Below are 13453 nucleotides of genomic sequence, written 5' to 3'. Positions count from 1 at the left end.
GAAAGGCAGGAAGGAAGCCATAAAGCATCAAACATAAAGCATAAAACGCCGACCGTAAACCAAAAACATTTCGCGGGCGAGGCGACGAGTGGAGTGGAGTGTCGCAAAACCGGCTAACAATTGCCATGGCATTTGGCTTGAGCACAAACCCACTGAGCCCGATAATCAAGGATGGGTGGTAATAGTGGTAGTGGCAATTGTGGGCGTGGCACTCGCATCAATGCAACTGCGGCTTAGCAACAGCTGCCGAGTGAATTATTATAAAGAGTGAACGAGGCGGAGGAGGAGGAGGCGGGGAAATGAAGGCGGATGACGAGGAGGCGAGGAGTTGCCGCAGACAGAACACAAAAGTCAATGACTTCATTGTGGGTCTGCCGGGCCCACTAGACCCACCCACTCGCCCACCCACTGACCACCCACAAACCACCCATAAACCACCCAGCACCCAGCGCTGCCTGCATGTGCATTAACTGGGAAAATAGTTGCTGTTGCCGTTGCTGTTGCGGCTGCATAGTTTCGCTCGCCACTCTAATTGGAATAGTTTCATTGTTGCAGCTGCAACTGCAGTGGCAGCAGCAGCAGTTGCCTTTTTTTGCAGCAGCTTCTGCTTCTACTTCTAACTTTAAATATTGGCAAACACACTTACCCAGCACTTGGATCTCCACGTTGCGCCGCGACGTTTGCTTCTGTTTGTTTTGGGCCATGCACGTGTAGGTGCCCGCGTCCTCGAGGCGCTGCAGTTGCTCGATAATTAAGGTGCCATTGTTGTAGGCACGCTGCCTCCGATTTATGGGCAGCGTTTGCCCATCTTTGTTATTGTTTTTTTATTTATTTCAACCATCCCAAGGAAAAAAGCAGCGAAAGAAATGGGAGAAAGCGGAAACGGGTTGGCAATTAATTTGGCTGCTACCATAAAACAAAGTTATGCGATTTATGTCTGGCCATATAGCATTTGGTGTCTCTCCTTTTTTTTGGCTAGCTTAATTTATTTGCATACAGTGAAAAAGTGAGATACTTTCATATCCTTTTTGATCAAGAAATAAGAAAAACAAAGGTGGATTTATTGATGCAGTTGCGGGAAACACATTCTTCAAATTCTTATCTATGAAACAATTTAAAATCCTTTTATTTGACTTTTTTAAATATTTATGCGTATTTAGCTGCATCTTCATATTTTATTGCACAAATTTAAATATTCAAACAAGAACTCGCAAGTGCGTTTCTTTCTCCGGGCCTCGACTCATATATTTTCGACTTTGGTATATCTTTTTGGCAATATCCCCCATGATAAACACGAATGCATGTTGACACGCTCACATGCAAGCGCGCAAAGATAATTATTAATAGGAAAAAAAGCATCGCGAATTCGAGCTTAAATTTATTTTTCGCTCCAAACCATATGAAAACAGTTTCACAAAAAAATAACGTTCATTTTGTAGTTTTAATAATTTTCACTGATATGCGCAATAACAAACATACCATTTTTAATAACAAACAACTGGCCAAAAGGCAAATAAGCATAAAGCGAAATATCAAACTGACCAAAAAGAAATCAAATACTATATATATGGCACACATAGCAGCGCATCCGCATATCCGCATATCCGAATGTTTCGAATGGACGGATGGACGGACGGAAAGATATATTTATGTACGGCTCACCTCGCTCCCAGTGAATTTTATCGATGGGGTAACCAGCCACGGGACATTTAACAATCAAATCAGAGCCAGAAATTCCTGTTATTTTTGGCATTTCGCGTATGTAAGGCAATCCATAGATGTTCACTTTGGCGCTGTGCGATACTCTGGAAATAAAACATTGGCAGACGTTTAGCAATGGAGATGGGATCGTGAAAGGGAGGAAACTATATACTATATATATTATATTTGTATTTTTAAAGTGCTTTTCTTAATCAGTGTGGTATCTAATTAAACACCCTTTAATTGTGGAATTAGGAGCTTTATCCCAATGAACACCAGTTAAACAATTTATCGGACAATTATTCAAAACTTAACTAAGAAATCTATTTTATTTATTCATTAAACTTCTTTATTTTATTTTTACAGATTATATTTTAACTAGCTATCATTATACAAGCTTTAAGTAAACAAATGTTTAATAAAGCTGCAAACTACAAAAGTCCTGAATTTGAAATATCTTTTCTTTTAGTTTGCATATTCCTTTTTAAATATATATATTATTTTTTAGATTCCTCGTGCTTGATTCTGGACAGCTATTCCATCTCTAGATGGGAGTTGCCTTGGCTGGCTCAGCAAATTGTTTGGATTTATGCCGCTCCCCTGGCTGCAAACAATGCCTGCCCATTGTGTCGGTTTCTTTTTTTTCTGCCTGCAGTCTTCTGATTTTTTTCCAGCTAACATACAACTAAATTTATGATTTAGCATGGAAATGCTTTCTATGCCCCTTTTCAGAGCCCATCCAACATAACCCAGCCATTCAGGCGAACGGTTACCCTTATGGGAAAGTGCTCGGCGCGGCGAGTGTGTTTTATTTATGGAACTGCGGCTACTCACTTGCCAATTGCATTCTGGGCCGTGCAGGTGTACTCCCCGCCGTCCTCCTCCTTGACGTTTGATATATTCACGTGGCTGATGACATCGTCGTGGATGGTAACATATTGACCCACTAAAAAGCGCGAGCTGTCTGGTATCTGAAGTGGGGAAATTCGTTATCGAAGTGCGCCAAATAGCAGAGCCCTTCTCAGCGGCTCAGTGGTTCAGTTGCTCGGAGATTTGGGGAAATCACAGAGAGAGAGTCGGGTTCAAATGAAAAATTCATGTAAATCAAATTGATTGAAATTGCATAAAATTTGCAGTGGAAAGTTCGAGTGGGACTCAAAGAAGGAAAACGAAAATTTATGCAAATAAACGAAACAAATCCTTGAAAATATGGACAGGCAAAAAAGGCAATAGAACCGAAATTCTTGAAACGAAAAAATTCAAGTGGAGCTGAAAGCAGGAAAAAGCAAGGCAAGAGATGGGCATCCCAAGTATTCAGACTCGAGTGTTCTCACAAGAGCTCGGATTGGTTGGGATTTTCTATATTTATTTTTTATTTGCCAGATGTTTGGACAAAAGGGGAATTCGGTTTCTGAAATGTGTGTGTCTATTTTCGAGGTAACATCCTCTTTCTGTGACAAATATCTGGGCATTAAATCGGAGCTGCTAATGACGGCTTAACTTTCGGCAAACGGAAGTGCTGCCTGCATTTCCTGTCTTAAGCTCAGCCGGAGTTTGGTGGCTCAACTCACCGGAAATCCGTCCAGGGACCATGTAAATTGAGGCAGTGGGTTTCCGGTGGCGACGCACTTCAATGAAACCGTGGGTCCCGGCTGCAGTGTCTGCTCCGAGAACCAATAAAGCAGTTCCGGCGAGGCATCTGAAATGAGAGTTTAATGGGAAGGACGGGGGAGTCAGCTCAAAACTTTGCTCAAATGGGGAAAGGACTCTGTGGAAAGGAAATGTCCGTATGTGTGGGTTTCATTAGTGCCTCCTGAAAAGGCTGTGCTGCACATGTGTTTTTGTCTGTGGTGGGCTTGTGTCTTTTCTCTGCCTTCAACTTTACTTTTTTGATTGCAGAAAGTTGATTGCTTCGATGACTTGCTTCTTAATTATGCACATGAATGGGTAGCATCTCAATGGCTGTGGAAATCTTCATTAAAACATCTTTCAAAGGAACTCCAATACTTCGAAAGGGGGAAAAATAAATATTTGCAATGCAGTGCTGAAGAAATTTCTTATTCGTTGAAAGTTTTCGATAATATGAGCAATAGCTTGCAGTGAAAAAAAAGAAAACATAGTACTTTTAAATGACAAAATGCTTCTGTTAAAAAATTTCTTTTTTTGACAACCAGGGAAGCATTAATGAAATTTGTGTTGGGGGAATTCAGCATCCTTTTGGAACACATTTCTTTGGCCAAAATAGGATTTGTACTTCTCTTTGGCAAAGCATTTGCTCAGAACTCGCTGCTCTGCCTTGCGAATTGCTTATGTTGAGCCAAAGCAAACGGAAAATGCATTTGACAAGCGAGCAAATGCCATCCAGCTGATGGAAATTGTATCAATTTCCTCTGGCGCAGTGGCAGGATTTTTTGGCTCTGGCAATCCCAGTTATAAGCTGCCATATTTATTTGCACTAGCACGCACACACCCACAAGAGAGACACACACACACACATATATAGATACACCACAGAGGTACATATACAGTTGCAGCGTTGACACAATTGCTGCCATATCCGGCCGCTTAATGGTGCTTTTCTCGGTGGTTTGGGGGGCGTGGTGGGTGGTTGGGCTTTTAACACCGAAAGAAAAGAAGGCGGTGGGTGGGATTCTACTTCCTCTTCCTGATTTTCCTCCCCCCTTGTTTCTCCCCTCCTCCCTCAGCCTTCATTGTGCGAAGCATGCCAATAATATATCGAAATCAATTTCCGCTTGCGCCTAAAAGCAAATCACAAAATGTTGCCAAAGCGACAAAGCGCGAATGTGTTTGTCAAGATGTTTATGTGGGCTGGAATAACGAGATAACACGGATCGAATGGCAGTAAAGGCGATTAGCCTTCCAATAGGATGTGTCCAATATGGGAGATTGTGCGGCTGATTTGAAAAATTTATGATTTGCGCGGGTTTTTCTATCTGGACTTTGAAGCGAATTTAAAAGTATTTTAAGTACAATGTATTGAATCAAAGTATTGAAAAAGAAAAATAAAGTATAAATTTGTGGAATCAGGAAATGTTTTTAAAATTGTAATAAATGAAATATCAACAATAAATATTCAGGTATATGCACCTAAAGTCTTTTTTGCTTCCTTTTATTAAAAAATCTATTAATAGGTATAAAGCTTTTTAATTCGCAAAAGGTTTTTATTGAGCAAATACAATGAGGAAATTAAGGTTTTCTTTTAAATATTACTTGACTTAATTCTCCTACTTAACTGCTCACATCTGCTTCCAGCCATAATGCTCATGATCCCGGATTAGAATTAATCGTATTGGGGCCACGCATAAACCCCTCAAAGCGCACTGATTCATCCTGTTCCTGTTTCGTTTGTTTGTTGGTATGGGTATGTGGGTGTGTGGGGGTGTGTGTAGCCCTAAGGCAGCTAAGCGATACCATTGTTTCCCCCCTTCCAACTAGAATCCGCCCGCCCTTAAAGACCATGCCCCGCTGTTTAGTGTCTGTGGCTAGATTTTTAGTGCTGGTAATAAAATTAAGTCGTCGTCGCTGCGTTTTATGGCCAGCTTCCCATTGTTGTTGGCCCATTGTGATTTGTTGTTTCTGTTGTTGTTGAAAAATGTTAGCAATTTGCTAAATTAGAAAATAATGAAATGCAATTATGACAAACATTTATTTGTGCGGTCTGCGGTCGTCACTCGCCTTCGCTTCGAGGAGGAAATTACGCTTTTGATTGAGACGGAATGTTATGGGAGTGGGCTGTTATATGTGTGCGTTTGGTTGTGGGTGTGTGTGGATGGGCGGTCATAAGTGGTTATTAATGGCCATAACGATGGATGGCCAATTTATTAGCCAAAGTGGGCGGGCAATGTCATTACTCACCGCCCAACTGCAGCTCGGCTGTCGACTGGATCTGCTCCCACTCGTTGGACACGAAGCACTGGTACATGCCGGGGTCCTCCTTCTGCACCTTCTTGATGATCAGGCGAGGAGGATCGGTGAGGATCTGATAGGGGGATTCATAGAAACAATTATAAATTTCCTTAATTAAATTAAACAGGTCTTAAACGATACGAGCATTGGGGAACAAATATAAAAAGTTTTGGCGATGCTTAAAAACCGTGATAAAAATACATTAACTACTTTATTATTTAACTAAAAATCAAAACATATTATTAATAATATTTTTATAATGCTTAAACCACTCAAAAAATTTACAAAACTTTTTAATTCCCCTTAAATACAATATTTTACAATTTAAAATAGAGGAAAATAAATATCAACGTATAGTAAAATGCAACCAATAAGCTCTTTGCCTCATTCTTAGATGGCCAATTAAATTATGGACGATAAAATGGAATGGGTGGGTGAAATGGCTACTCACCTCGACGCGGTTGTCCCTGAGGATGGGCTTGCCGTCGTGCAGCCAGTTGACATCGTGGACCGGATGGCCAGAGACAATGCATTGGAATTGCGCATCCTTATCGACGTCCACCGTCTGCACCTGTGGCTGCAGGTGTGCCGTCAAAGGAGCTGTGTTTGCGGATGGTTGGATGGTTGGAAGGTAGGAACGTTTTGAGTACCCTTCTTTCTTTCTCTCTCTTCTTTTTCTCTGCCATCACGGCAGACGAACACATACACACACACACACACTAGAAGCAAACCCACACACTCACCTGTCACCGTTAGCGACACTTGGATGGTCTCCTCGCCCGCCGTATTGTTCACCCAGCACAAATATTTTCCACTATCCTCGAGACGTGCCTGCAATGGACGAAATCAATTGGCAATCAGCAGGGTTTCCTATCCCCTCAAACCCCCATCCCACATCCCCACCCCCCTTTTTGACTACGCCCTTTAAGGGTGCAACGAAAAAATTTCACCATTTTTGCATATCAAAGAGGAATGGATATTGAAATTGTATAAAGGTTCGGATTTTTAAAGGAAGATTATCAAGAAATGCTTAATGTGCTTCAACGAACATATTAAATAATTGAATTGCTGGTTTCTGAATAGGAATCTATTACTAAAAAAAAAATTAATAACTTATTTTATGAGTTTAAATGATTGTTTGCAAAGTTGGTGACTTATAATATTTATTATTTTCATATCTTAACTATTTTAAATAATTCCAAATTGTTTAAATTTCCAATTGGTGATTAGTACTTGCAAATGTCTGCTATTATTTTTTTTCACTGTAACCCACGCACCTTGGTGATTTTGAGGAGCCCGGCGGATACGATGGTGATGCGTTCGCTGAGCTGCAGCGGCAGCAGTTGCTCGTTCTCCTCCTTGAACCACCTGAAAACAGAAAAAAAAGGACGATAGGGAGATGAAATGCCGACCAAACAAAGGACCAAAGGCAAAGACAAACAAGGCGGAAATCGGGATTCGCGAAATTCATTTCCGCTTTATTTATCCAAGATTTTGACAGTTGAATGCGAATGGCGTACGCGGGCTTTAAACAAATTGAAATGACGATTGAATTATCAATAATTTCACAGCGCGAGTTTTCCTTTTTTTCTGTTTTTTTTTTTTTTTTTGCCAGCTGCACATTGCCTTTGATTGTTGGCTTGTTGTTCAGGTCGAGGTCCACATGCCAGATGAAATATATTTCAAAAGTTCGTAAAAATGATTGCACTTAAGTGGGCATAACGAGGGGAAGTGGGCGGTTGGGCGTGGTGTGGGATTTATTCATATATGCATATGCATTGCCTTATTTAACGGGTATTTATGTTCGGATTGCAAAAATACACCGGGCATATCGGTTGCTTTATTTGTTTTGCCACAAAGATTTTTGGGGAAAACATTGTGGATTAAAAATAAACTAACAATTTCCATTTCAGCTGCCATTTTACAGTGCTTTTGCACTGATTTTGCAGAAAATATTTTTGTTTTGTTAGCATTTTATAATAGTGTTGATGCCTCTGTTTCATTTTTGGTTCACCACAAGAGTTTTATTATTTAAGAACAATATTAATTACATTTTCAGGTAAAATGTTTTATACAGGGTATTTCGAGTATCTCTTTGCATGCGTTTTTCAGCCAAAAGAAATCGAATACTGGCGGTATATGGAGGTTGAAAATATCTCAATTGCGTAAATCAACAGATTTTGTTTTTTTTCGCTTTTTATCTGGTGCGCGTGTCATAATCTGTTTGATGGCTGCCCCGCCCCCCCAGAAAACATTTTCAAGGCGGCGCAGATGCAATTGGATTTTTTGCCATAAAGTTATTGATTTTAATTCGGCTTTAATTGCACTTGAGTGCATTTCTCGTCTTGCGAGGACGCTGCAAAGGCATGTCCATTGCCCCTTGGCATGGCATTTCTTAATTAAAATCATGGAAAATGCCGGGAATGCGAGGGAATGGGATGCGAGGGATTTTCCCAAACGGAGGAGGACTCCGAGCTATTTGCATATGAAATGCTGTTAAATTGGAAATATGGCCAGTGATTATCAACAACTGTGCATCATCAATATGGCCGAATGCCATCGAAGCCAGGAGCGGAGTGCACAAACACACGAAGGCACAAAGGAATTGTTGGCGAAACAAAAGCGTCACTCGCCCGAAACTATGCAATGTGAAAGGATTTCAAATGCGAGCCAGCGGGACAAAAAAAACCAAAAAAAAAAAAAAAAAAAAAAAAAAAAAAACCAAAAAAGAAAACACACCGAAAAACACTGAGAGTTCCAGGCACTGAGCAACAACATGGCCAACTATTTTCACATTTATGAGCCAGGACCTGCAGGTCTTGGCGGAAAAACAATGCAGTCGACGGCAGCAAACAAACTCATCGCCAGTTCCAGTGGCAGGGCCTCCCCCGCGATTCTTCCACCGATTCGGCGGAGGTCCTTGGGTTTCCTTTCTCTTTCCGCACAGCGGGAGACATCAAATGAAAGGCACTCGCGATGTGGCACATCCTGGGCGCATTTTTTATGCATGCAGCAGCAGCAGCAAAAGCAGCAGAAAGCAGTAGCAGCAGCAGCAGCTTCGCTCGAAGGACAAAGGACGACGACGAGGACGAGGAGCAAAGCCATGAACCGTGGCCTGCCAGCTACAATGGCATATTACATGGCATCCTGCTCGGACAAGAATGGGATCCTGCCTTCATGCATGTTTTAGTGCCCGAAAATCGCCATGATGAGCCAAGTGCCAAAGTGTCCAATATACACGGATATATGTTACGTATATATTCGTATATAGATGGATATCGCCTCCCATCGACTTATCTTCGGAGTGCTAAAAACTTGAGCGACATTTCGGAAAGCAATTTGCCGTTTTCGGTCATAAACGCTGCTCGGCTTTTTGATTGATTTGTGGCCCCGACAGGACAGGACATCCCGTATCCCCCAGCTCGCGTCAAGACAAACGCCTCCGAAAGTGGTCCAATAAACAACTTTGATGTACGTAGGCGCTTTTCGATGTTGGCAGCTGTTAACCGTACTCCGAAATGGCCCTAAGCATAAATTCCTGGGCGCCAAAAGGAGGCCAAAAAGTTACCAGTGGCCAAGGAATGCGATAAAGTTATCCGAGAATTTAAGTGGAGGGGATTGAATGGCTTTTTAAAAATGATAAGACTTTAAGATCTCGATTTTCTGCAAAGTTAAGTTTAAGGAAAATTTTATCAATATGTAAGTTAATTTTGTACAGCTCATTTACACTTTAAAAAATATATTATACGTAGTTATTATCACTATCTAAGCCCCTAAGCAACCTTTTTGTTTCAACTCTTAATTACTTCTTTTTCTATTACTTTTTTCTCCTTTTCATTATTAATTTGATTTTCATATATAAAAAACTTTGTGGTTTATGGACCGTAAATACCTCTAAGACCTGTTGATTTAGTCCAACCCAGCAGTCTAATCACGGGCTTATCCCTTATTATCCCTCCGAAACGGAGGCTGACCTCCCTCGCTCCCTTGAGAATCGCATAGAGAGGCTCTGCCGGATTCAACCTAACCTCGAATTCGACCCCCAGTGGGTGGGAGTTCCCCAAAGGGCAATCCCCCGCCGCCGAACGCCCCACATTTTGACAATTTGGCTGACATTTTTATTATGATTTTTTCTGACATCCTGGGCCTCACAAAATTTTTTTCGCTTTTCGGTTCGTTTCGCCGCTTTTTTTGTTGTATTTGCCGAGAGCGTTAAATATTTCACATTGTCATAAAGTGCGCGCCAACTGCGGCTGCGGGTTGGATACCGCCGAAACCCACTGTGAGCCGCAGCTGTGTGTCCTATGTGTCCTGTGTGTCCTGGGTCTCAGTATCCTGCCTCCCAGTGTCCCAGTGTCCCGTGTCCTGTGACACGGCCACGTGTTCCAAGTGCTCGCCTGTTCGCTGCTCTTGTTGATTTTTTTGCAGCGCTCGCAACGTGGACGTGTGGTTGTTGGGCTGTTGTGTTTTACTCACCGATATGTTGGCACCGGATGTCCTTGAGCTATGCACGGCAACGTTGTTTGGCCATTAAGGACAACATGCCGCATCGAATGCTTCTCCACGTTGATGCGCGGCTGTACCATGCCCTTGGGCTCTGTTACAATAATGCGGCCGGGATATGTGGAAATTTGTATTTCACCTGGGGAAGAGTACAAAAAAAACGAAAGAAAAGCGGTGAAAAAGCGCTGGAAAATATGCGAAAAAAATTGCTCAAGTGATGGCAGCTGACAGAGGCCCCCGCGGCATTTACTTAGATTTAAAGCGCCCCGAATTTATGGCATGTCCTGCGGTCCTTTTCCCTCTCATCCCTACATATATTTTAATTAATTGAAAGTAAATGAAAGCAATCAACTTGATTGCCGCGAACACCTGACTCGCTCTCTATACATATAATATATTCCCTCAGAAATTTTTTATGGCAGGATGGCTGGTGCTTTAATGCGGATGCAGACAGGACACGCACAGGTCCTAAATCAAGGCTGAACCTCCAATGCTTTGCCAGCCAGCAGGGGAATCTATAACGAACTTCGGAGAACGGAGATATCGCTGCTGTATTATGCAGCCTAACTCAATTCTGCATCTTCATTATGGCGGCCATTGTTTGGCTCCTCGTGAATTTTGGAAGCCCCAATACCCATTGTTTGCCCGCTCATTGTGTGTGCCGGCCGTCGAGTTATTGTGCTAAATAAATGGATTTTTGGTTTAAATTGTAATTACGTGAGCCGGTCCCAAAACCCACTACCCACTACCCAATGTGGATTTTGTGGGCCAGGTACAAGGACCTAATACAGCGTGCGCCGTGCTTGATAAATGAATTACTCATGACCGCTCCACATACATCCGACATCCACTATCCACCATCCGCCATCCACCGTACAGCATCCTCATCCTCGTATTACACTTTTAATGAGTGCCACTCGGGCTGGTTTCAGTGGTTGCCAAAAACCGAGAGAGGGAGTGGGTTGTATTACCCCGAAATTGGCATTGTTTTAGCCCACACGCATTGCCTGGCCAACTAATATGCAGCTCATAATTTTCGCTTTTGGCCAAAACTCGAGCGCAACCTGCGGTTTTTGCGGCTCGATTCAATTTGATTAATTAAGCAAATAGCTGGCGAGCTGGTGAGCTGACGACCACAAATGGCTCCTAAAATGTAATGCAGGAGCATCATATAAATTCGGCTTTCAAGATGCAAACACATCTGTAAATAAAGCGGGCAAACAAAACTCACAGTCGTACAATCACTCAGATTCGCATAAAGAAAAGATTTCGTTTGAAAGCGAAATCGAAAAGAATAAAGGGGGGAAAAAGGTTGAAAGGAGTGAACTTTTATCGTATTGATTGATGATGTGAAATATGCGCACAAAGGCTAATAGAAATTCAGCTTAAGCGCATTTTCACACACAATAAACTTCAAATAAGGGAGAGAATTTATCTCGGAAGGATCTCACGTATTGACTGTCGACACACAACCAGAATCAGATATATATATACATATATTCTTGTATGTATGTGTACGCAAAAAGGAGAATCCATTTCGGAGGAAAACTCCCAAGAGCTCAATGCCCTTTGCCTGACGATTGAATGTCACGCATCATAAATTATGCACAAAACGACAAATTGACTTTGGCCAAGGAGGGCAAACTACTACTTGTTTGCCGGGACTTAGGAAGAACAGTCAGAAATCGTTTCCGAACAGTATTTACTTTCTAAATAAAATTGTTCGCAGTATTGTAGAAAATAAAAGAAGAACAAGTAATACTTCAGCATTGTATTAAATCAGAATAAAATTAAATAAAATCAAGTAAGGAAAACATCTTGGCTAAACTGATTTGATCAAAAATTCAATAATTATCTACCAACTGGTATATAATTTCCATTTCATTTTAAAATTTAAGAGAAATGTTTGTTTATTTCAGGGAAACTAAGAAAGGTACAATGTTTATTTTGGTATTTAAGCACCAAAAGTTTAAACAACCCACGACCATAAGAGGCTTTGCTTTTGAGACTTAAATGTGATGAATATGCAGCGTGTTTCTATAAGAAAAAGCTGCTTAATTGTCGTGGCAAACGGGGCACGCAGAGCGCGCCGCACAAAGTGCTCTTCATTGGTTATTTATTCAACTTAATTATAGCTGCCTCGCCACGGGACCAACAAGCCGGACTGATCCGGCGGAGTCGAGGGGTCCGAGGAGTGCCAAGTTCCGAACTACGGAGAGTCCGGAGTGGCGAAGTCCGGAGCTTCGGAGCTCCGGAATCCGGAATCCGGAGCAACTCATGCATCGGTCAGCTGGACGATTAAGCTGGCAATGCGATTATCACGTACCTGTCAGTCTATTTACAGTGCGGCATGTGTAGCTTTTGTACGCATCATTGGGCCCCGCATTATTTATGTACAATTCGCCGTTCGATAGCACCGTGTACTTGCCGCCGATGTCCGTGTTCGGATAGAGATGCATGCCGGTGTCCTGCACCCAGGCGGTGACTATTACGAATTCCGACATGTAGCTGGGCACCTGCGGTAATAAACGGTGTTACAGATAAGCAAATTTGATGAGCATTTTCCCAGGGTTCTTCGGTGGCTGTGGTTTCGGTTTCGGTTTCGTATTCGTATTCGGTTTTGTTGGCGTTCTCGCACGGGATGAAATAAATGCGATTTGTGTGGGCTAAGTGAATTTTGCGGTGTTGCGGGTTCCACTGACCAACGGGAAAGGCCAAATCCCGCTGATGGATGTGTCGTGGTGCACTGCGAGAAAAAGGGGGGAGTGTAGAGGAGTAGTGGATTGCTTACCTGGCACTTCAGCACCGCCGTGTTGCCCGTCATCACGTACTCGTCGTGCACCTGCACCGCGTACTTCTGGTTGACGACTGTAACGAATTAAAAAGCATATACTCGGTATTTTATGCAAATTGCTTTCGCCTCTTTAGGGTACTCAGAAATATTGCGCATACGCCGCGTGGCCAGCATCTGCATCTGCGGACCGTTGAGTTCAAGAACAAACCGAAACAATTATCTTTCCTCCTTCCCCCTTTTGTTTTTATTAGCCAAAGGACCTCGCATTGTGTTTTTTTTTTGTGTGTGAGTTTTAATTTTTAATGTGGCAGGACCACCCATAAAAAAAGGGCCTCAAAACGCAGGGATCCGCTTGGCTGCGACAGCCGAAATATGTGCCACATTAAGTTCAGTCATTGCCTCCCCTCTTCACCTCCTCCTCCTCGATCTTCCCTTCCCCTGGCAAACAAAGAAAAAAAACCCCTTTGCCCCAACATGTCCAACACATTGTGACACTTTACAAAAGTGTTGCCGTTTGTCAGCCAGACG

General features: G+C 42.4%; 1 protein-coding gene across 7 annotated transcripts in view; it reads right to left on the bottom strand.

Moving 5' to 3' along the window:
* LOC108089037 (Down syndrome cell adhesion molecule-like protein Dscam2) overlaps positions 1-13453 on the bottom strand; it is a 47523-nt gene that overhangs the window by 12693 nt on the left and 21377 nt on the right. For all 7 annotated transcript variants that reach the window (XM_017187136.1, XM_017187139.1, XM_017187138.1 and 4 more), the window contains exons 6-16: positions 12923-12999; positions 12458-12647; positions 10105-10270; positions 6906-6996; positions 6372-6459; positions 6080-6228; positions 5578-5701; positions 3273-3400; positions 2536-2672; positions 1663-1805; positions 647-808 (exon numbers count right to left, since the gene is read on the bottom strand). In XM_017187136.1, the coding sequence (XP_017042625.1) occupies positions 647-808; positions 1663-1805; positions 2536-2672; positions 3273-3400; positions 5578-5701; positions 6080-6228; positions 6372-6459; positions 6906-6996; positions 10105-10270; positions 12458-12647; positions 12923-12999 (1455 nt within the window). The remainder of the gene's footprint in view (positions 1-646; positions 809-1662; positions 1806-2535; positions 2673-3272; positions 3401-5577; positions 5702-6079; positions 6229-6371; positions 6460-6905; positions 6997-10104; positions 10271-12457; positions 12648-12922; positions 13000-13453) is intronic.

This window comes from Drosophila ficusphila, unplaced genomic scaffold (genome assembly GCF_018152265.1).
Source record: "Drosophila ficusphila isolate 14025-0441.05 unplaced genomic scaffold, ASM1815226v1 contig_106, whole genome shotgun sequence".
In the NCBI taxonomy this organism is placed as follows: domain Eukaryota; kingdom Metazoa; phylum Arthropoda; class Insecta; order Diptera; family Drosophilidae; genus Drosophila; species Drosophila ficusphila.
Note: the sequence above shows the minus strand (reverse complement) of the source record. Positions and strands in the feature narration are given on the sequence as shown.